Consider the following 23,925-nt stretch of genomic DNA (forward strand, 5'->3'; position numbering starts at 1 on the left):
GTGATGGGGGTGTGGCCAGGGGTGTGGCAGGAATGTGGATTAAATGTCCCTTGTTGTTGCAGAGGTTGCGACCTCATCGGGGCCCTTGGGCCAGAGGGGCCCTCCCTCAACTACAGTATTTGCTCTCTATTGGTCTTGTGCTCATAATAATAACTTCTATAGATACTTTGAATAGTGGTAATCATTAACAAACCGTCCCCCATCCCCTTCTTGACACTGTAGTTGCCATTGGCAGGCTTTGGTGCTCCGTATCAATTATTATGTATGGAGTGCTTGGGGGGCCCCATTATAAAACTTGCATCGGGGCCCACAGCTCCTTAGCTACGCCACTGCCGCTAAGCACAAAAAACGAATCGCCCACCCAAGCGCCGGGAATCGGAAAAAAAGACGCCTCAAAAACAGCCCAACGCGGACGGACACGCGAGCCAAACGCAATGTGAACAAGGCCTCTAAGAAAGCCTAATTGTGGCGAAATAAACGAGACACAGATCATTGTGCTGTGATAAATAGTGATAAAGTTAATGGTGAATGAATTGGAGGAGCGCTGAAAGGTGAAAATTGCGCTGGGTCAGAAGGGGAAAAAAACCTCAGTGGTGAAGTGGTTAAAAGATGCAAATAAAGTTTGGAGTCACTGTCAATGAAATTCATTCAGATGCAAATAAAGTTTGGAGTCACTGTCAATGAAATTCATTCAGATGCAAATAAAGTTTGGAGTCACTGTCAATGAAATTCATTCAGATGCAAATAAAGTTTGGAGTCACTGTCAATGAAATTCAATTTTTCAGTAGTTTTTTTCTACCAAGCTCCGTAAAATACACATATTTATATAGATCTTTAAATCAGACCTGAAAGAGGAATACATGAGGAGGAAAGAGGGACAGAGTGATTGGGTTCCAAATGATGTACAATTGGGAGCTATGTTTATATATACGAAATTATTTATTTGATTACATAGATTACAGTATATGGATACGACATGCAGGCTAGTTGCTAGGAGACGGCCGCCGTGGACGGTGCGCGATGATGTAAACAGGTTGTACGCAGTGACATACTGAGCTGTACGCGGTGACGCGGCACGCAGCGGGAGGGCCCGGTAGTGTGTGGGAAGTGGATAGATAGAGGCTGCCGCTGTGTCTCCTCCCGCCAGTCCCGACACTCGCCGCCATGTCCGACAAGGAGCTTATGTGGGCCCTGAAGTGTGGAGACCTGGATGCCGTGAAGGAGCTTATCTCCGCGGTGAGAATTACCGAGAGACCGCATGAGTGGGAGGGAAGGGCTGTCACTGTGCCTGGAGGAGGGGAGGCTGAGCTGTCACCAAGCCTGAACTGGGGGGGGGGGGGGAATTATGTGCATGTAGGAGGGGAGGCTGTGCTGTCACTGTGCATGTAGGAGGGGAGGCTGTGCTGTCACTGTGCCTGAAGGAGGGGAGGCTGTGCTGTCACTGTGCCTGAAGGAGGGGAGGCTGTGCTGTCACTGTGCCTGAAGGAGGGGAGGCTGTGCTGTCACTGTGCCTGAAGGAGGGGAGGCTGTGCTGTCACTGTGCCTGAAGGAGGGGAGGCTGTGCTGTCACTGTGCCTGAAGGAGGGGAGGCTGTGCTGTCACTGTGCCTAAACTAGGGGGGGATTCTGTGCCTGGAGGAGGGGAGGCTGAGCTGTCACTGTGCCTAAACTAGGGGGGATTCTGTGCCTGGAGGAGGGGAGGCTGAGCTGTCCCTGTGCCTGGAGGAGGGGAGGCTGAGCTGTCCCTGTGTCTGAACTGGGGGGGGGGGGGGGATTCAGAGGCTAGAGGAGGGGAGGCTGAGCTGTCCCTGGAGGAGGGGAGGCTGAGCAGTCATTGACCCCAAGGGGAAAACTGCAGTTGACACTGTGTCTGGAGGAGGAGGGGGTACTGTTTGGGGGACTGCTGTCGAGTCTGGTGGAGAAGAAGCAGGGATGAGGAGGGACTGCTGTCACTGTGCTTGGGAGGAAGGGGGGGGGGTATTTCTGTCACTGCCTGGAGGAGGGATGAGTGACTGCTGCCACTGTATGAAGGGTGAGGGACTACTGTCACTGTGTCTGGACAAGGCATCAGAGACTGTTGTCAATGTGCCTCAGGGGGCAAATGTCACTGTGCATGAAGGAGGAGGGATAAGGGACTGCTGTCGCTGCAACTGAGAGGACTGCTGTCACAACCAGGAGGAGGGATAAGAAACTGCTTTTATTTGGGTGGGGGGGGGGGACTGCTGTCACTGTATCTGGATGGGCAGGACTACCGTTACTGTGGCTTAGGAGAAGACCACTGTGTGAGGGGCGGAGGTGTTGCTACTGTCACTGTGCCTAGAGGAGTAGGGATGAGGGACTGCTGTATCTACCTGGAGGAGTAGGGATGAGGGACTGCTGTCACTGTGCCTGGAGGAGTAGGGATGAGGGACTGCTGTCACTGTGCCTGGAGGAGTAGGGATGAGGGACTGCTGTCACTGTGCCTAGAGGAGTAGGGATGAGGGACTGCTGTATCCTCCTGGAGGAGTAGGGATCAGGGACTGCTGTCACTGTGCCTGGAGGAGTAGGGATGAGGGACTGCTGTCACTGTGCCTGGAGGAGTAGGGCTGAGGGACTGCTGTCACTGTGCCTAGAGGAGTAGGGATGAGGGACTGCTGTATCCTCCTGGAGGAGTAGGGATCAGGGACTGCTGTCACTGTGCCTGGAGGAGTAGGGATGAGGGACTGCTGTCACTGTGCCTGGAGGAGTAGGGCTGAGGGACTGCTGTCACTGTGCCTGGAGGAGTAGGGCTGAGGGACTGCTGTCACTGTGCCTGGAGGAGTAGGGATGAGGGACTGCTGTCACTGTGCCTGGAGGAGTAGGGATGAGGGACTGCTGTCACTGTGCCTGGAGGAGTAGGGATGAGGGACTGCTGTCACTGTGCCTGGAGGAGTAGGGATGAGGGACTGCTGTCACTGTGCCTGGAGGAGTAGGGCTGAGGGACTGCTCTCACTGTGCCTAGAGGAGTAGGGATGAGGGACTGCTTTCACTGTGCCTAGAGGAGTAGGGATGAGGGACTGCTTTCACTGTGCCTAGAGGAGTAGGGCTGAGGGACTGCTGTCACTGTGCCTGGAGGAGTAGGTGGGACTGCTGTCACGGCCTGTAGGTGTATGGGATTAGGGACTATGGTCATTGTAACTGGAGGAGTAGGGAGGAGGGACTGTCATCACTGTTCCTGAAGGAAGAGGAATGAGGCACTGCTTCCACTGTGTCCAGTGACGGTTGGGTGGAGGTGACTACTGCCTCTGTGCCTGGAGGAGGAGGGATGAGGGCCTGCCTGTAACTGCCCATTTGTATGTTGCAATACAATGAGGAACCCCATAATGTTTCTGTTGGGGCTCCAATCTCTATACTGCTGCTTCTCCCCTGCAGTAGACCAGACAGGTGGCAGTAGATCGGATGCCTAAGGCCCAGTGCACACCAAAACCGCTAGCAGATCGTCAAAACGCTAGCGGTTTTGGGAGCAGGGAGCCGATATTTGCCGGGTGCACACCGAGCGGATTTTGTATGCGATCCGCCGGCCGCATCCGCGTGGCTAATGTATCTCTATGGGCTGGTGCACACCGGCGGTTTGAGGTTTTAAGCAAACCGCAAACGTGCAGCAAGAGGCATGTTTGCAGCTTGCTAAAAACCTCAAACCGCCGGTGTGCACCAGCCCATAGAGATATATTAGCCACGCGGATTTTCAAGCGGATGCGGCCGACGGATCCGCCCAGTGTGCACTGGGCCTCAGAGTGCATATGTAAGTGAGGTGAGGGTCTGCACCATATCCTGAGCGTATACACTGTGAATGCTCCTTGTGAACCCAGCCTAACAGAAAAGGAGAGATAGGCATGTCAGAGCTTGTTTCCAGTCTTTAGATTATTGCAGGTGTTGAAATGATGTATCAGTGTCTCCTGCACCATGCAGCAAGGTAGAAGTTTCTGGATAGTGTCATAGCAACAGTACTCCAAAAATTTGAGAGCACAGTTGCCAAGGTGGTAAGGAGTAGCAATTTGAACGTGTCACTTTTAGAAATTGTTAGCTTGCTATAATGTACATTTTAAGTTGTTCAACACCCATCTTTGTTCATGGCGGTTTTGTAACAAATAAAAAAAAAAAAAAAAAAAAAAAAAACCTTTAAGAGCTTGTGGAGATTTTTTTATTTTTTTTTATTTTTTTAAGGCCCCTAAAATTTGTTTTTTGGGTTTTTTACTCATCGTTGCACCAGATCAGGCATGAGATTTGTATAGACAGAATTGCTGGGGTTTGATGTTCGTGACACAATTTTTGGTAGTATATATTTATAGTTTGCGGTGGGTGTGCTGTACAGCTTAATAAAAGAATTGCCACCTTAGATAATTATATACTTAAAAAACAAAGCAGAACTTGTCAGTAGCCTACTCGTAATGTCATTCTTATTTATGACGTTAAGTCATTTCCCTCTGCTCATATAAGTTAGCCAAGTGCAGAGCAGGTGAACTGCCAAAAGGTGCTTCCTATTTAAATTGTACCCAAGGCGAAGCTCGGGTACAAAATCAAATACTTGCCTAATAAGATGGAACCTTCTAGATCCTAAATAAGCTTCCCATGGGGTCCCCTGGTCCCTCATTGCTGTTCGTGGGCCCTCCAAAGATTACCGATAAGGGATTGTCCGTAATCTTATCCGGGTTGCGCATGGTCGTGGCTAAGCTTGCGCAGTAAGCCGGACACCTTGTGCAAGAGTCACTCCATGCTTCTGCAAAGGTGCAGCGATCAGGGCTGTGGAATCAAGGAGTCAGAGTTGGAGCAATTTTGGTACTTGGAGGTGGTGGTTTCATAAACTAAGGAATCGGTGTTGGAGTCAGATGATTTTTGTACCGACTCCACAGCCCTGGCGTCTGAGCCAAACTCGTGCATGTGTTGTAGGAATACACTCATTCTTGGAAGCACATGAGTAGGTCTGAAGAGCTGTTTGACTGAGCAGGTCAGACAGCTCTTCCAAAGCAGGCTCCATTCAGGCTTTGATCCTCCTCTTTCTAGGGCAGGTCCTTTTTCCCCTACCCTGTTGGCACAGCATTGAAGTACCAGCTTCCAACATGGATTCCATTCCCACCACTTCCAGAACTGCAGTATAGTAACATTTGGCAGTGGCTTTGATTGACAGGCCACCACCCACTTTTTAATACAGTGACGGAAAAAATGGGACAGATGTCACGCACTACCGGATGGGGACTCTTGTCTTGCTGGGGAACAAGGGACCTCCATCAGATGCAGAGGAAATGAACATCTCCTTCCGCCCAATTGTTTTTGTTCCAAAATAGACCTTTTTTTTAACCTGAGCTTTCTGGACTGATATTTGGCATTAAGGCTAGTTACACACCGGGACGTTGCGTTATAGTGGACGTTATGGTCGCATAACGTCCCCTAACGCAACGCCTGCCGGTGTTGGTAGGGGACGTTGAGAGAGCCGCGTTAAGCGCCTCTTTCCGCATTAGGGCAGTGATATTGACGCTGATTGGCCGGCGGGACCATGTGATGCGGAAAGTGAAACACTCCGCATCACGTGGTACCGCCAGCCAATCAGCGGCCACCAATGCAGTGCATATTGAGTAGCCATGTGCGCGGCTACGTAGCGGCCTCTCCCCGCCTCCTTTCCGCCCCAACACTGAGCATGTGCAAACAGTCTAACGCGGCTTAAGCCGCTGGAACGCTATAGTATGCTGCACGTTCTGAACGTGCAGCGTTACATGTAACGCAACGTGGGCAGTGTGAACAGCCCCATTGACTTTGTATTGCTGTGTGTTGGGGAGCGTTACAGGCTGCACTAATGTGCGCCTGTAACGTCCCTGTGTGGAAGCAGCCTAAAGGAATACTATCAATACCCGAGTTTTCTAAAATGACAATGTACAAATAATGTCTAAGTAGCTGTGTAAACATTTTCCTACTTTTCATGTTAAATATCAGAGGCAAAAGCTGTAATTTATTGAGGGTGGGATTTAGCTATATTGGGACAAATCAATTGCAGAAGGGGTGTCTGCTTCAATGCACAGCCAGAGTTGCATATCAGACCACAGAAAGCAAATATCAAACATATCTAACTCTGAAAGCAAAAACAGTATGAAAAGCTGTGACAGTTACATTTCCTCTGCTCTCTTCAGACACTTCAGTCAGAAACACAGGACACATGAGCTGCAGCTGTTGGTAGCTCTCTCTCTGTCACACACAGAGGTACACATAGGCCTCAATTCACTAAGCTTATCTCCTGTCTTTAATAACTCTTCTAGAGTTGTTACCATGGTGATAAGGCATGTAGTATTCAGGAAACATTTTACCTCAGGCAAACCTAAAGTGAACTCTTCTGTCTTTAAGTTAACTCTTCAATCCTTAAAATAACTCCAGAGTTAAAGACAGGCTGTTTATTAACTACAGAGGAGGTAAATTAACTACAGAGGAGGTAAAATAACTACAGAGGAGGTAACTTAAGGAATGAAGAGATAAGATAACTCTCTCTTATGTGGAGGTAATTTTTTTTTTCTCTTGCCTTATTATCTCCATCATGATCTTAGTGAATTGAGGCCATTGAGTTAACTGATCAAGTGTGAGGGGAATTTCTCCTCTCCTCATGGCTCAGTCTGCCATCAGACTCCAACTCCGACTCCAGGTACCCAAAATTGCTCCGACTCCTTAGTCTAATACTTACCAGGGATATGGATTTGGTATAAAACTCATCCGACTCCTCAGATTATAAAACAACCGACTCCGACTCCAGGTACCCAACATTGCCCCGACTCCAACTCCCACTCCACAGCCCTGCCAGAACCATTCAGATCACAATCTGTGATTTATACTTTTTAACATGTACCTGAAGGGACATATGACATGAGATAAACATAGATACATATAATACTGGCCCTAGTAAAGCTAGACGATTTTTAACCACCTATACGGCAGATTCGGTCATTGTGAATCTGACAGAAATCTGTAACAAATGCTGCCTGGTCAATTTCCATCTGAAATCGATGTTGATTGCGCAGGACAGACATTTTTTTTGCTTGCTTAGTAACGGCTTAGGAAAACGTCCCTGATGGCGTTCCATATGGCGATGACTGACGCAGAGTGCTGTTCTCACCTGTCCCACTGGCAGCTATCCTCCCGTGTCCGGTGGTTTACTTCATGCCACGGAACTCCTCCTCCCTGTGTTATCTTCCTGGGCATGTGACACCAGCTGAAGTTCAAACACTAGAGATCTGTCACAGAGTGCAGACCCTCCAAAGATTACTGACTGTAATCTGATTGGGGCCCCACTCCACATCAAGCACGTGCGCAGGAAACCAGACGAGTGGCTCCATGCTACTTTGCAGGTTCGGCCATGTTCACGTGGCTGCAGAGCGGAGGAACAACTGGAGGGTCTACAAGCAGCATCGGGGGATTGGAGGGATGTGAGGAAAGCCTCATTAGGAACCAGAAGTTTCCCTTTCCTTAAGTGACTGTGTTTTTGAACCTGACCTTTGCCTTGGGTTCTCTTTAGAGGGAGCCTGAGGTGAAAGACATTTGGAGGCTTGCATAGTTATTTCCTTTTATACAATGCACATTGCCTGACTGTCCTGCTGCGCCACTGCCTCTTACTTTTAGCCATAGACACTGAACAAGCATGCAGATCTGAGTTTTTTTTGACTGAAGTCTGACTGGATTAGCTGCATGCTGGCCTCAGATGTGTGATTCAGATTCTACTGAAGCCAGAAAGAACAGCAGGACTGCCAGGCTGCTGGTATTGTTTAAAAGGAAGTAAATATGGCAGCGTCCATTTGTCTCTCAATTTGAGTTATTTTTAAGTGGCGTTGAAACATCTCTGTGAAATGAGAATGTGATTAAATTAGGAATGAAGAGTTGGGACTTAGGCTGCATTTCCACTTGTGCGGTGCGAATCACCGCGGTAAAAATTTGCATTCGGATGCGAATTTCGCATGCGGGTCTATGCGAATTTTCATGCGAATTCGCATGGATGACGATGTATGCGAATTTAACCATGGCAGTGCTGGTGTGCTTTTCCATTGTTTCAATGCGAATTCACATGAAAATTCGCATGAAAATTTGCATTCCCAAACCTTATACGAATTTCCTATTAAATACATTGTATGCGATTCGCAGAGCGGTATGCGAATTCTGATGGCTCTGCCATGCAAATTTTTTCTGCACAGAAAAACGCAAAGGAATCCTGACAAGTGGAAACAGTCCCATTCACTTGTATTGCTATGCGAATTTGCATGCGAAAAAACGCATGCAAATTCGCGATAGTGGAAATGGGCCCTAAGCCGAACCTCAGTAGGCAAGACTGGAAAGTTAGGTTTGTAGAGCAAGCTTCATGGGATAAGGAGGTTTCAGAGAGTGGGGACTGCCCTAGAGAAGTCTTGGAGCCATGTATGGAACAAGCAAAGATTTTGCCAACTTGAGGCTAATTTGATTTATCGAGCAGGCAGAGGTTTTGACTAGTCAATGAATAATTTGCACATTTTAAATGGTGAAAACGGATCAGCTTCAGAAACTTTGATTTATGTATACCAGCTTCTGCCCCACGGATGGGGCTAATGCACATAATATAATTTTATTGTGTTCTTTGTTGGTTATGAGTGAGAGAAGCCATTAGTAAGTCATTGGTGACTTGACTAATATAACTAGTCAAATGAAGCAGAAATGTAAATATCGCTTGTTCCTTTTTCCACTTCTTGTTTGAGAGATGTCATCAAAGATTCATTAGTCCTGGTGTTAGTTTGTTTTCAGCCACCTGCTGAGCACGTATGGTAATATTCAGGAAGGCATCTTTGCATCCCATTAGATGTGTGTGACTGCTGGATTCTGCATGCTTCTAGCTGCCTGTGGTCATCTGCATTTTTACAGCCAGAAGGATCTAGGAACACGTTTGTGCTGTAATGCACATGAATTGTTGGATACATTGAAGGCTTGCTTCCTAGTAGAAGTTTTAGCTAAGCAAGACTTTATTTTTTTTTTTTTTGTAATTGACCAAGAGTTTATTGAAGTATTGACAATACAGAATCCAACAAATATTGACAATCCAAAATAGTTTAACGGGGAGGCTAGAATACAATACTGGAGCATCATGTGAGGAGTCCTACACAAAAGTGCAGAAGAAAAAGGGCAACTGAAGATAGTCAAACTAATCAGCTCTGACGGAGTACCGATATATCTATATATTAGGGTTATCTAGCCTTATGTGCCAAATTTTGTTAAATTTCAAGAAAAAACATGTCTTTGTTACAGCTGATACAAATCCTGCGATAAATCTGCAGTGTCTACTTCCTGCTTTCATGGAAGCAGACATAGGGATAACATCCTGTGTTTAAAAAATAGCTGCTTTGCTGTGGCAGAGGAGATTCCTGAGCTGACACAGCTAAGAGATCAAATTAGAGTGGCGATTAGTCACAGATGAGGTGGGAATGAAAGTCCCTTCAGAGTGGGGTGTGAAAAGATAAAAGCCTTTGGACTATCTAGAGCAGGCAGGGGCAAACTTGGCCCTCCAGCTGTTGAGGAACTACAAGTCCCACTAAGCATTGCAGGAGTCTGACAGCCACAGTCATGACTCATAAAGGCAAATGCATTGTGGGATTTGTAGTTCCTTAACAGCTGGAGGGCCATGTTTGCCCATGCCTGATCTAGAGGCTTCCCACTACAGAGGCAAGTATCTAATCTTTATTTCTAAAAATCGATTGATTAAACTTTAAGGACACTTGAGTTAAAAATAGTGTCCTCTTTTACTTACCTGGGGCTTCCTCCAGCCCCTGTAGTTTTGTAGGTCTCTTGCTGTCCTCCTGGTCCTCTTCCTTTAGGACCGATGTGCTGCCCAATAAAGTGTGCAACTTAGTTAAGTGACACTACTGTGTATGCGCTGGACTGGAAGCGCCTCCTTCTGTGGCTGGGAGTATTTTGCGCATGTGCGGTTACAAGTCTTAATGCATGCGCAGAACGCTCCCGGCAATGGGCGTGTGATCAAGGAGGCATGCCGTCATGCCAGCGCTTGCACAGTGTTGGGTCCACACCTGGTCGCACAGTGAATCAAGGAAGAGGCACTGGAATGCGCCCCAGGTAAGTAAAAGGGGACACTTAATTTTCATCTCAGGAATCCTCTGAGCTTTGTGTACACCTGCAGTACAGGCCAGGTATTGTCAGCAGACACATCTGCTGTCATCTGATCACATTTACGAACAACAATGCAGGAGTATCGTAGAGGCACTCTAAGACTGTCATTTGATCTCTAAAACCCATATAAAGGCTTAACTTTTATCGGATGTTTTAAGAGACCAAGGCACCAATGACAGTTTATGTGCAATGCGTTGCAATGAAATATCTGGCATATGTGTTGGATTTCTACAAATACTGGGGACAGCAGCAAACCACTATCATCTGACATTCTGATGTCTCTTGACTTTCTAGTCATTTGTCGTTCTCTTGGACAGTCTTTGGGCATGGACTTTCCTAAATGACTAACTTTGGTGAGATTGTTTGCATCAGATTAGTTTTATGGAAAGGGAGTGTCTGTCAGCGTCTGAACTAGCGAACTCGTAGAGAAGCATCAATCAGATGAGTTTGCAAGGCTCTTACTGGCTTAAATCACTACTTTGCTTTAGCCTATACAGCAGACAGAAATGACCCATGACCAGCAAAGCAGAGTCTTATAAATTTGATCAGACTACTGCTTATCCATGCAATCTTCTACGCATGAGGAACTCTATTCAGAACTTCCTGTGCTGTTGGTGCTTTCCAGGAAAAAGCTGGTTCTTCAGAGGTTGCAACTCTAGTGCTTGTCTCCAATCCTATTGAAGAGGTTTATGACCTTAGCATATCATAGGAAACCTAGCTAAAGGGCTAGTGATAGGGCAGTTCTTCAGATGTGGTCGCTAACTGGTTGTATTATAAAAAATTCTCAAGGGTGCTGCACACAACTACAATTTTACTAACCTTTTCGAAAACCTCACTGGTATGACCCTGGCAAGAATTAAAACATCTACTGTTAAGACAACTGTAGTGAGAGGTCCATATTTATTTCATTTTAAGCAATACCAGCTTCTTGGCTATCCTGCTGATTATCTGCCTCTAATGCTAGGTACACACTGAGATTTTCTGGCAGAATTACTGTCAGATCGATTGTTTCCAACATGTCCAATCGGATTTCTGATCGATTTCCAATAGAAGTTAACGGGAAACAGTCGGAAAAATGATCGGAAATCGATCGGAAATCAGATCGGATGTTTAAAATAATAGATCTGACAGTAAATAACGGGTAACTATACAGGAAAGGGGGGGGGGGGGAGATAGGAGACCGTGTCATGCTGCTTGCTGGGGGCACTAGAGGGGGTAATGGCACGGTCACACTTATTGTTGGGTGGGAAGCATGCTCATGCTTGTGGTGGGGAGGAGCATGGTTATGCTTGTTTTTGTGGGTTTCTGATTGTCCATCTATGCTGTTGGGAAAGGTGGCTGGTTGTGGTGGTAGTGTCTTGGCATGGCCATGCTTGTTATTGTGAGGAACACGTATGACCATGCCTGTTGTCCCTGTTTGTTATGAGGATCACAGGGCCATACTTGTGGTGTGTGTGTGGGAGGGGGGGGGGGGGGGAAACCCATCATTGTTTCCTTTCCAACCTACAATGGGCAATCTTTATTTCAATTATTCAGTTGGCAAGCCCCAGCTAAGTTTGCTAGATTACTTGGTTATTACACTGTTCTTCTGCCTTGGAGAACTTCAGTTGATAAGGTCTTATGGCAACTTTTTGGAACTCAGTGCATTGGCCAAGTTTTTTTTATGAACAAGGTATGCAAGTGATAACCTCATAGTGGAGCTGAACTGATGTGATGGTTACGGAAGCAGAACTTTACTCTCACTTGGACATCGATCATCCGGTTAGAATGCTGGAAAATCACTGTGCAAATGCCATCTTCCAGTGCTGCTAAGTGCTTGTAACCTTAAAGAGTAGCTCCGGTAAAAATAACAGAGCCCCAGGCGTAGGCTTAAATACTTACCTGATCCATTGTCATTGGGTCACAGGTGATGCTCCTCCCCCCCCCCCCTTCCCCTTAGGAAACCAGTCGTGGCCATGTTTCCATAGTCTACCGAATTTCTTTGGGATCCTCTGCCTACATTGCCATGGCCTGTCTCTAGCTTGGTAGCCACCAATAAGGCAGCGGCTGCTGAGCTGGCGCGGTGCCACGGCAATGCAGATGGGGAGGGCTACATCTCCGATGTGGGAGGAGCCATCATCTGCTTGGAGGGATGATGCCAGAACAGGTAAGTATTTAGTGAACGTGGAAGGCGGCCACCGGGAGATTTCGGCACAAGGGAATGCCGATAAATGGCTTACCCTGCTCCTGCACAGCTGCACAAGTCCCGGAGACGTTAAATACCATTTCCCCTCCAGACCGCCATGTATAGTGGGGGAAAGACTTAATTCTGCTTCCAGCTATTGCTGGCGGCCGAATTAATGTTCTTGTAGTTATTTGTGCTCCATCATCTGGCAGCGCCCAATTCAGTCACTGAGCGCTGCTATAGCTGTAATTCCTATTATGGTCTATGGTGGCGCCCAAATCTCCTGCGCTATTTTTACACCACTGTAGTATTTTACCCTAAAACCCCTGCCCAAACCTACCTTAAGACAGCCTGTTATGACAGGCTCTGTCTTTTTTTTTTTTTTTTTTTTTTTTTTACCTGAGGTCATCTAGTTAACCCTTTCCTTGCTTCAGTCAGTCACACAGTCTGAGCTTCAGCTAAAGTAGCAATTCCATTTTTCTAGTCCTCCTTCCTCACAGCTGTGCGCTGCAGTGAACAGGAGAGTGGTTGCCATAGGCAACACATACAGATCTTTCGTCAGACAGGATAGGGCGTCATTGACCACTGTGGCCAGTTTTGCAATGGTTACATTCATGATGGTTTCTAGGAAAGCATTTTGGCGCGAGCATGAGAAGAACTCGTTTGCTCTGCCTCCTTATACACGAATGTGGCTTCTGTATGAAATGTTCCCTATTCCTTGCTCTTGATGGTGTTCTATAACCGATTGCTCCGGTGACTCTCCACATAATGCTTAAATCTGTATACTCAGAGTACCCGGGGCATCGCCATGCTTTATTTAGCTAATCTCATTCATTTATGGATGACAGCCTGCGTGTGATGCTGGGTGCGTTCGGTGGCTGCGCTTCAGGCAGCTGTAAAATTACCTCTGATGGAGAGATCGGCCCAGCAGAGCGATAATCAGCTACTAGTACAAGTAGTACAAGTACAGGGAACAGCTAGTTTCTATCAGGTACTGTGTGTGCTGTAACTATATATTGTATGCTGCAGAAAAATGGGGTACAGACTCTACATCACCAGTATATGTAAAGCCCCCACTCCAGCCAGTAGTGCTGTCCTATCCTCTCCTGCACTCAGTTGCAGAGCCTGGTTTTGATTGTAGAAGCTGTTGATTATTTGATGTAACACTTTGAGTACTTAGTCAATAGTGTAGACATAGGCCACTTCTGCACAACAGAAAATTCAGTCTGTATAGCAGGATAATGCAATCCAAGCAGCAGCAGCCCTCCCATGATACTAAATCCTTGTTTCTAGTTATGTGCTTCAAGACAGGATTTCTACCTGTGAAAGCCTAAGGGCCCGTTTCCACTAGCACGAATTTGCATGCATGTTCGGCATGCAGATTCGCATAACCAATACAAGTCAATGGGCCTGTTTGCACTAGCAAAAAAATCTGCACAGCAGAGGCATCAGAATTCGCACACCGCAAGCATAGTGTGCGATTCGCATGTTATGTAAATAGGAAAATTGCATGCGTTTTCGCCACGCAAATTTTCCATGCAAATTCACATACGCTGGAAGGAGAGCAAGATTCTCTCTCAGCGTGCAGGGAGTCGGGAGAGTGGCCAGGGGGAGACAGCTGCCCAATGGCAGCTGTGGAAAGTCTGCAGGGAACGCCCCCTAGTGGGCGTTTTGAGCAGGAAATCCCTCTCCTTTTCCCTCTATTTATTCTCGCAAATTTTGGTGGGTGATAGGGAGTGGTGGGGGGACAGATCACAAAGTGTGGGGGACACAGAGGCATGTCATGAGGCAGAAAACGTGCCTCTGTGCGTGTTCTCTTTAAAGTGAACCTGAGGTGAAAATAAACTGATGAGATAAATAAATGTAGTTATCCTCCTACTCCTTTTTTTAATTTTTTTTAAGATATCCCATGGTGTTGATTTATATTCAAACATTTACAACGTAAATTGAATGTTTTCTGGTCACTGCTCAGTGGCAGCCTATTAAGTTTTCCTGAGTGAAAATACTTGAAATACAGGCTTTTTTTTTTTTTTTTTAAATCTCTCACTGCACTAAGAAGTTGAATTCTGCTAGGAAAACTTTTATGGTTGTAATTAGCTCATCAGTGAGGTTTACTATATTTCATGGTACCAGCAAGACAGAAGCAGTCACTTCCATGTCTGAATATTAACTCTTTCAGGCAGCCAAATAAAATAAGTAAAGTGTGTGTGTGTGTGTGTGTGTGTGTGTGTGTGTGTGTGTGTGTGTGTGTGTGTGTGTGTGTGTGTGTGTGTGTGTGTGTGTGTGTGTGTGTGTGTGTGTGTGTGTGTGTGTGTGTGTGTGTGTGTGTGTGTGTGTGTGTGTGTGTGTGTGTGTGTGTGTGTGTGTGGCGCGCGGCCACAAAACATCTCTTAACCACCTTGTCTGTAATGACGAGCTCAGTTCGTCCATTACTGCCGCGGTGGATTTCTCAGGCCCTGCTGGGCCGATTTTCACAATCCTCCCCCCCCCCTTTTTTTTTTTTTTTTTTTTTTTTTTTTAAACACGCAGGTAGCACTTTGCTAGCTGCGTGTTGGACGCGATCGCTGCCGATCCGCCACTACCCGACACGTAACAGGTTAGCATCAGGCTCCAAACTGTCACACAAAGGATTGTTTCTTGAACCCTGCCAGGTGACAGTAATCACGTGTGTACAAAGCTTTAGGCCGGTTTCACACTGTAAATTGGCGTTAGTGGTGCAGCACGCCCACCACACTGCCAAAAAACAGGCCTATGGGGGAACACTGCGTTATTCCCCATCTGGCCGAGCAGGAAGTGACTCATGCTTGCGGTCACTTCCTGCTTTGGGGTATGCAGAAGTGCACGTAAGCGTATTTCAAAACTACCCTTCCACGCATGTGCGCCGCGACGTTGCATCGTCAACTGTTTTAAAATCCCCAGTACGGCAATGTGCCGCACCACGCCAGTGTGAAAGGGCCCTTAGGCCTCGTTCACACTATACTCCCTGCCGTGCGTATTTCAGGAGCGCGTATGGTGTGTGATATCACATCAGAAGTGCATAGAGAGCACTTCTGACATTCAGACTATGCGCAGCAGTGCGATGCGCTATCGCACACATTTCTTCTAAAGCGCATCGCTGATCCCATTCACTGTGATGAATAGGATCAGAAGCGCAACGCGGATGGCGTGCGATCGAGTGCGCTTGCGTCCCGACAACACAGCCATACGCGTTGCCTAATGTGAGCTGTTTTTGCTCCCTTGGACTAACAGGAGGAGCCCTTGGAGACCTGTTTTCTGTGATTTGTCACATTTCAACTCCCCTTCTCTTTTTTTCTGCAGCAGGCTTGTAATCATCCCTAATCTATCTGTGATCAGCTATCTGCATGTTCAGGCTAATCTAGTCATCAATAGGAAGGAAAAGGATTAGAGAAGTCAGTCATGCTGATCTGCAGACAACAGTTCAGATACAAGATCCAGGCTACAGTGTTCTCCTCAGAAGCTTGTTTAGCAGAGTTGGGTGAAGCTCTAGCTTGGTGCTTGATTAACAGGGGCTGCAGATTGGAGTCATGCACGATTGATGGCTGGGTTTTTGTTCTGCATTGAGCAGCAGGTGCCCAATCATTATTGGTTCAGATTTTTACTGAGCTGTGATCAATTATCGAGTGGCGCAATGCAGTAGGTCAGCAATTGTATATAGTATATGGTTAGCTTTAACCACACCTGACCCAAAGCTACCTGAGGTAAGCACAGAGGTATGGTTCATGTTGGATCCACATACCGCTGGTTGTTTTCCCTTCCTCTTCTCATCACTGCCGGCCCTCAACAGGAAGTCTTTACAATGATATTTTTAGGGCGCCTTCAGTGTATTGAGTTCTCTTGTATAGGTTATCTTTTCCTCTTCCCACCAACATTGTGGTTCTTTTCACTACAGAATTGTGCAGTACAGCTTGTCAAAATCCTGGTCTCTTTCTTCTATTCTTCCACCCTTTTCCACAAAGTATAGTGTTTCCTTACCAGTTCAGTTCTTGTGGACTGTGCATAAAATGTAATTTAAGCAGAGGAAAGTATTGTAAACAGGAAGTAGCTATATCCCCTGATAAGCGGATTTACTTTCTGCACAGGTGTTTTAGCAGTGGTAAAGGATTCCTTAGCCTAGTGATCTGCAAACTTGGCTCTCGAGCTGTTAAAGGGGAACTTCAGCCTAAACAAACATACTGTTATTAAGTTACATTAGTTATGTTAATTAGAATAGATAGGTAATATAAACTTTTACCCACCCTGTTTTAAAAGAACAGGCAAATGTTTGTGATTTCATGAGGGCTGCCATCTTTGTCATGGGGCAACCATATTTTTGGTTGAAAGGAGGTGACAAGGAGCAGGAGACACAGTTCCAACTGTCCTGTGTCCTGATAACCCCTCCCAGCTGCACACGCTAGGCTTCAAATGTCAAATTCAAAATGTAAAAAAAAAAAAAAAAAAAAAAAAAAAATTGCACCAAAACAGCAGAACGAGAATATCAGAAATCCCATTCATGCTTTGCACAGGATAAGGGGAAAACTGCCCGGGCAGTTTTCTTCTGTGCAGCTAAAAAATGAGGCTTGTATAAGAGAAACAAAGTTTTGATGCTGTGAAACTGTTAAAGAAACACCAAGCCTTTTCAGTGCTGCTGAGTCGATTTTTAGTCTGGAGGTTCACTTTAAGGAACTACAAGTCCCACAATGCATTTGCCTTTCTGAATCATGACTGTGGCTGTCAGACTCCTGCAATGCATTGTGGGACTTGTAGTTCCTTAAGGGCCCATTCACACTTAAAAGCGCAAAACGCCAGCGATTTTTGCCGGCGTTTTCCATGAGTGATTTTTCCGCGATTTCATGGGTGATTTGCAGCGATTTGCGCAAATCGCCCAAGTAAGAACGGGCCCATAGAGTTTTATTACACTAGCACTTTCAAAACTGCTAGCATTTGAGCGTTTTGCCAAAATCGGCGGCAAAACGCTCAAGTGTGAATGGGGCCTTACAGCTGGAGAGCCAAGTTTGCAGATCGCTGCCTTAGCCCAAGAGAAATTTTAAAAACGGGGAGCAGGCATGTGGTGGGCTCTCCTCATGCCCCACCCCCCCCTTCTCCGTTACTCTGTACCGACCCTCTGAAGCTACTTTCTGGTTGGGAGGGTCTGCAAAGGCTGCACAGGCGCTGCCCGGCAATGCACGTCTTTGATTATACGCCCCTGGCTGGGAGCATTCTGCGCATCAGTTACGTAGTGTGCTTGCAGACTCTCCATCAAGGCCGTGCGTGTCCAGGCAGCAGGGTCTTCACTGACCCTCCTGACCAGGAAGTAGCTTCGGAGGGGCAGTACAGAGGAACTAGGGGAGGGGTGGGCATGAGGAGAGCCCACCACACGTGCCTTCTTCCCTGTTTTAAAATTTCCTTTTGGGCTACGGTATCCGTTTAAGCTGGACATCTGTGTAATTAGACCTGAAGTGAAAGGTATAGTTCAAAGTCCTTCCTTGAGAAATCTTTCACCACAGTGACTGAGCAGCAGCAGCTACTCTTTCCCCTCAGCTGCTGGAGCGCTCGCCGCTCTGTGAAGCAACATTTTCCAAGAATAGATGTAATAATCCTTCTTACGCTCTCATGTGAGTGCATGCAACCAGCTCTCCTCGCATGAATAATGATCTTTATGTTCTAACGTTGCACAGGCGTTACACTTTCAAATCCAAGTTAGAGCAGGATTCATTCATTCATTTATTTATTTTTGTTCTTTTCAAAAGTAATTGTAAGGATAAAGTAGCGTTAATGTGGCAGTCCTCTCGTTTGCTTGTACTTCAGTATTGTGCCCTGGAAGAATGCCAGGATGTTGAGGTTGTTGGCAAGGCTGCTGTTGACACTAATCCTCTGGATGGTTCTAAAGTGGGATTCTGGAATGTTTTTCTGATCTGATACCTTCACTCATTAGGCAGAGTGTAGTCCTTCATTATTAAGCATTATTGTAAATGCCACATTTTGTAATGAAGGTTTCACAGTCCGATGACCCCAAGTGGGCTGCAGTGTCTTGTTTAGTCGAGTTGCTCTGGAAGCCTAGCAAAAACTTCTGTTGGGCCTTAAAAGCACCAGGGACATCCATAATACATAATGTGTTTTACTGTCCACATTTTGATTTCAGGGAATTTTATATAGTAAATAGAAAACGGTTTCAGGCATTTTCCATCTTACTGCCTCTGACTGAAGCCAATCCTGATATAATTTTCTCCTTTTACTTATTTTTTCCCACTCTTAGAAACTGCACTGTCATATCTAGTTTGCTTTGTAAAGACGTGAGCACAGCGTAGATCATATTTCAGCAGCTTCACACTACACTGCCCTCAGTCAATCAGTGAGGAGCAGGAATGTCGGAATGGACATGACAAGCTTCCTTCTCATTGGCAGTGTACCAAATAGAGCCAGGTTGACTTAGATGAGATTTATTACAGCAGAAACATTTGGATTGGAGCGCTTGCAATGCAGTGTCAGGTTGCAGGCTGCATAATAAACACAGAGCAGTGGGTACATGAAATTTGATTTTGTGGCTGATAATCCCCCTTTAAGGTTCACACACTCACACACACACACGCATCAATATTTTTCTTATTAGATTCCCTGCAGATTCAGTAACTGTGATACAATCAGATGGGAATAGATTCCTTTATATGTTCAGTTCGATCAACTTTTTTTTTTTTTTTTTTTTGACTAAAAATCCAAAGTATCGCTCGGACAGGATGGAAACTACGTCGATTGGGGGGGCGGTGCAGGAGTGGTGATCAATTAAGGCCGTGTGCACCATTGATTGTGTGTGTGTGTATCAATTCCTTTGTGTTGGGGAATCAGAGTTGAGGAGTAGGCCACGAGGTCCCTTATGCGTCCTCCTGGCTCCTCTCCTGCTCCCGCTGGTGGCTCGGTTAATCGGCAGCTTCATCCTAAAGTCATCTGTGCGAGTCCCCACCGGCCGACTATGCATCATCATGCCCGCCGGAGTGAGAGTTCTGCGAATGTGCGGTTCTCTAAGACTGAACCATGCATGTACTGGACTCTCACGTCGGCCGGCGTGATGACGCGTAGCATGCGCGGTGGGGACTCGCACTGCTGACATCAGGCTTAAGTCGCCGATTAACGAAGCTGCTAGCGGGATCAAGAGCTTTGCCGAGGGACTTCGTGGCCTACTGGAGGGCTGGAGGAAGCCCAGGGTAAGTGCAAATTTTGTTTTAAAAGGAGCTCAGGGCCCCTTTAATTTGAGAGCTCTAAAAACTGTACATGAAATAAACCAGAAACATTTCAATAATGAAGTCAATGAATGCTGTGTGAATGAAGCTGAGAACTTTTGACCTCCTTTATAAAAATCTTTAGTATCTTAAACAATAACAGAACGGTGATTTTTGCAGCACAAACGTACTGTAGCACTAACCAAACATGAAGGGTGTCAACTCTGTGCCCTAGACTGGTCTTCCTCAGTGTTTGTGAGAATGACTTTTGTCTCCCCTAAAATGTTTGTCTCCTGTTTGTCGCAGTTCTGCTTGTTATGTTCTATGGAGGACGGGTCAAGACTGAAAGGTTATTTTTGTTGGTCATCTTGTTATCAATCATTACCTATTGCTAAATGACATTGTTGGACATCTGTACGGACATTAGATATTCAACCAAGATCATCACAAACGATGGTGTGAGTCAAGTCGAGAGATTGTGTGTACATTGCTTAAAGGGAACCTTAACTGAACGGGGGGTAAAGAGTTTCACTTACCTGCCCCCTGCAGCAGTCCTTGCAGTAGGGAATGCGACCAATAATACACATGGCGGCAGGCCGACTGGTGAGTCGTTAAAAACGAAACTAAGTGACAGCGGGGGACCAGAGGATTCCAGAGCGGCGCCGAGGGCACAGGACTGCTGCAGGGGGCTGGTAATAGCCACAGGTAAGTGAAACTCTTTACCCCCCCCCCCCCCCCCGTTCTGTTAAGGTTCCCTTTAACAGTCCTGTTTTGTGAGCATTAAGTCACCTTTATAGCGTGATGATACTGATACAAGCAGCTACATAGCTGTGGATACACACCCCAAGAGACCCTGAGGCACCCTGACTCTAACTGCAGACCTGTGGTATGCCCCTGCTTTTATCTGTCAGTAAAATGCACCACACCCCTGTTACCGATGTAGTATGTGTGTGTGGTACGGTCACCAAATTAAGCATAGATAAGAGATTAAGTTGTGTTCACTTATCCGAATGGTTATGTGTGCTAGAAGCGCGTCAGAATATAATACTTCAAGCAAAACAGTAAATTGCTTAAAGGGATACTGTAGGGGGGTCGGGGGAAAATGAGCTGAACATACCCGGGGCTTCTAATGGTCCTCCACAGACATCCTGTGCCTGCGCAGCCACTCACCGATGCTCCGGCCCCGCCTCCAGTTCACTTCTGGAATTTCTGACTTTAAAGTCAGAAAACCCCTGCGCCTGCGTTGCCGTGTCCTCGCTCCCGCTGATGTCACCAGGAGTGTACTGCGCAGACACAGACCATACTGGGCCTGCGCTGTGCGCTCTTGATGACATCAGCGGGATCGAGGACACAGCAACGCAGGCGCAGTGGTTTTCTGACTTTAAAGTCAGAAATTCCAGAAGTGAACTGGAGGCGGGGCCGGAGCATCAGTGAGTGGCTGCGCGGGCACAGGATGTCTGTGGGGGACCATTAGAAACCCCGGGTAAGTTCAACTCATTTTCCCCCGACCCCCCCCCCCCTACAGTATTCCTTTAAAGGGAACCAGAGATGAAGCACCCTCATGTATTTTACCATATAGATCAGTGGGAACATTAGAGAAAACACGTAACATGCTTTCTGTTTCATTCTGCACTGCACAGCTTGTTTCTTATCAGACCTGATACAATCCCCGACTGAGCATTGTCTGGCTTTGCTCAGGAATATTTATAGCTCAGTCTGTGTTCTCTCATGTCTTTTCAAGTCCAAGTGGAGATTTTCCCATACTGTGCCTGCGCAGATCGTTCCTGGCTACAGGAAAGTGTACTAGGATACGCTTGGCCAGGGCACAATGGAGAACGACTTACAAGTCAACCTACATTACAGGGAAAAAAGTGAGTCGCAGGGGGCTGGCAGAAGCACCAGGTAAGTTAGACTTTATTTTTTTTTTTTATTTGTAGCAATTTACAGTTCCGCTTTAATACATTTGCTCTGGTTTCTGCATTCTTGAGGAATTTTAATTCATGCCAGATGAGCATGATGGTAGCATTCTTTACCTCCTCCTCCAGAATTCCCGGATTCCTGTAAAGCTGAATGCTCACCTGGGGCCCCTGGAAGATGGATCGGAAACCTCACAACGGCGCCTCCCAACGGGCAAGGATTCCCCGATCACTCATTGGGCAAAAAAAAAATCGACAGTCAGATAAATCATGCAGAAAGTCACCTTTTTGCATGATTTTTGTTTTTTTTGGGTTAAAAGGAGGTGACGGAGCATGAGGCACAGTTCCAACTGTCCTGTGACCTGATCAGTGTGAAATCCATTGAAATGCAGCGTTGCACTATTTGATCCAATGCAACGCTATGGTCCATCGATCTGCTGGCTGCAGCCGATCGACCTAGATTTTCCGTCAGGACCGATCGAGTAAATCAATAAAATTCGGCCAGAAAAAGATTGATTGTTCAAGCGATCATGGTGTCTGCTGCATCAATTTCTAGTCCATCAGAGTGGTAGAATCAGCTGTATATTGATGGCAGAAATTGATGTGTAGTTAAAGAGGAACTCCAGTGAAAATGTAATAATAAAAGTGCTTCATTTTTACAATAATTATGTATAAATTATTTAGTCAGGGTTTGCCCATTGTAAAATCTTTTCTCTCCCAGATTTACATTCCGAAATTTATCACATGGTGACCTTTTTACTGCTGGCAGGTGATGTCAGTGGAAGGACATGCTGCTTGCTTTTTTGGCAGTTAGAAACAGCTGTAAACAGTAAAACAGCTGTTATTTCCCACAATGCAATGAGGTTTGCAGACAGGAAACTGCCAGGACCATGGTCCTCACAGTTTCCTGTGGGAGTGGTTTCACCACAATATCAGCCATACAGAGCCCCCTGATGATCTGTTTGTGAAAAGGAATAGATTTCTCATGTAATAGGGGTTATCAACTACTGATTGGGATGAAGTTCAATTCTTGGTCACGGTTTCTCTTTAAGGGTGATGTGCAGGTACTCTGAAGGATAATGCGAGGATTCTTTCTCTATTACATTACTTCATGCACAATCTGAACCAGGTTTACAGGTGATGGACAACTCTGCGATCAGTGTGCACAACATTATCAGTGGATTCACAACAGCTGTTACTGCTATTACTGTATATATACCAGTAAGTTACTTATGACTATTATCTGCGAAATAGAACATTTTATCATATTCTATTTTATAGTAATTACAGTTTAAATTCATTAGGAGTCTGACTCGGTGCATTTTCTCCGACTCAGGTACCTAGAAAATTGCTCCCACTCTGTGGAGTTCGTGCAGGAGCAAGGTGAGCTATTTTTCAGCTTCACCCTGTGCCGAAATGGCCTGCACTGATAATATATGGACTCGCCTGCAAGTGGGTATCATAAATTATGTGCAACTCTTTCTACACTTTTTTTACTTTTTTTACTTTTTTTTATTTAAAAAGCCTGCAGGAATGAACCCAATAATTATTTGTTCTCACCATAAGGAGTCACGAGAGAAAGACACACAAAAGTGAATCTTCTAAGCAGGAAAGAAAGTTACACTAGAGGGTAGAAAATGAGGAACAAGAAGTGTTAGAGGCAGGAAGAGTTTATGAAGGTCCCTTAAACACATCGCTGGTGAAATGCCAGGAAATGTCCATTGTAACCAGATGAGAGAATGTGGTTTTTAGTTGTTGTGTGTGGTTTAGGCTGGGAGGAGGCGAGAGGAAGGATGTCTCAGAGCAACTACTGCACAAAGGCACAGAGGACTAGTGATCACTAGTCCTCAGTAGATCACAGAGGCACAGTGATCTACTGAGCGTGCACAGACTGGTGCTGCTGCTTCGGACATTACATCTCATTTCTGCTCATTTAAACTGCTTTTGCAGAAATACATTTTTTTGTTGTTGTGTGAATACTTCATCCTGCTACCAGCTACTGAATCTGAGATAAGTGCTTTGAATCCTATGGGAGAAGAGCGCAATAGAAATGTTATTGTTATTGTTAGGACTCTACTGCCTAGCAGCATGGGACAGCTGTCAAGAAGTATAGTTTAGTGAAAGCAAACTGTGTATGAAGTTATAGGTAAATGGCTTGTGCTCTCCTCTTGCATAGGCCTACTTGTGTTCTTAGTGTGGGTTTGCACTGATCCAGTTGCCTACTGTTTAGTTTGGTTTAACTGCAGAAAGTCAGGCAGCAAGACCACTCATACCTCCTATGGCTGGATAGTGTACTGGTTAAGGGCTCTGCGTCTGACATAGGAGACCCGGGTTCAAATCTCAGCTCTACCTGTTCATTAAAGGGAACCTTAACTGAGAGGGATATTGATGTTTCCTTTTAAACAATACCAATTGCTTGTCAGTCCTGCTGATCTCTTTGGCTGCTGTAGTGGCTGAATCACACACCTGGAACAAACATAGATAATCCAGTCTCACTTCAGTCA

At 46.1% G+C, this 23,925-nt stretch overlaps 1 protein-coding gene across 1 annotated transcript in view; it reads left to right on the plus strand.

Annotated features, from left to right (window-relative positions):
- Positions 1-1,064: 1,064 nt before the first annotated feature.
- Positions 1,065-23,925, plus strand: part of MTPN (myotrophin) — a 99,501-nt gene continuing 76,640 nt past the window's right edge. The window contains exon 1 of the mRNA XM_068277894.1: positions 1,065-1,236. Within this exon, the coding sequence (XP_068133995.1) occupies positions 1,165-1,236 (72 nt within the window). The 5' untranslated portion in view covers positions 1,065-1,164. The remainder of the gene's footprint in view (positions 1,237-23,925) is intronic.

This window comes from Hyperolius riggenbachi, chromosome 3 (assembly GCF_040937935.1).
Source record: "Hyperolius riggenbachi isolate aHypRig1 chromosome 3, aHypRig1.pri, whole genome shotgun sequence".
Classification (NCBI taxonomy): domain Eukaryota; kingdom Metazoa; phylum Chordata; class Amphibia; order Anura; family Hyperoliidae; genus Hyperolius; species Hyperolius riggenbachi.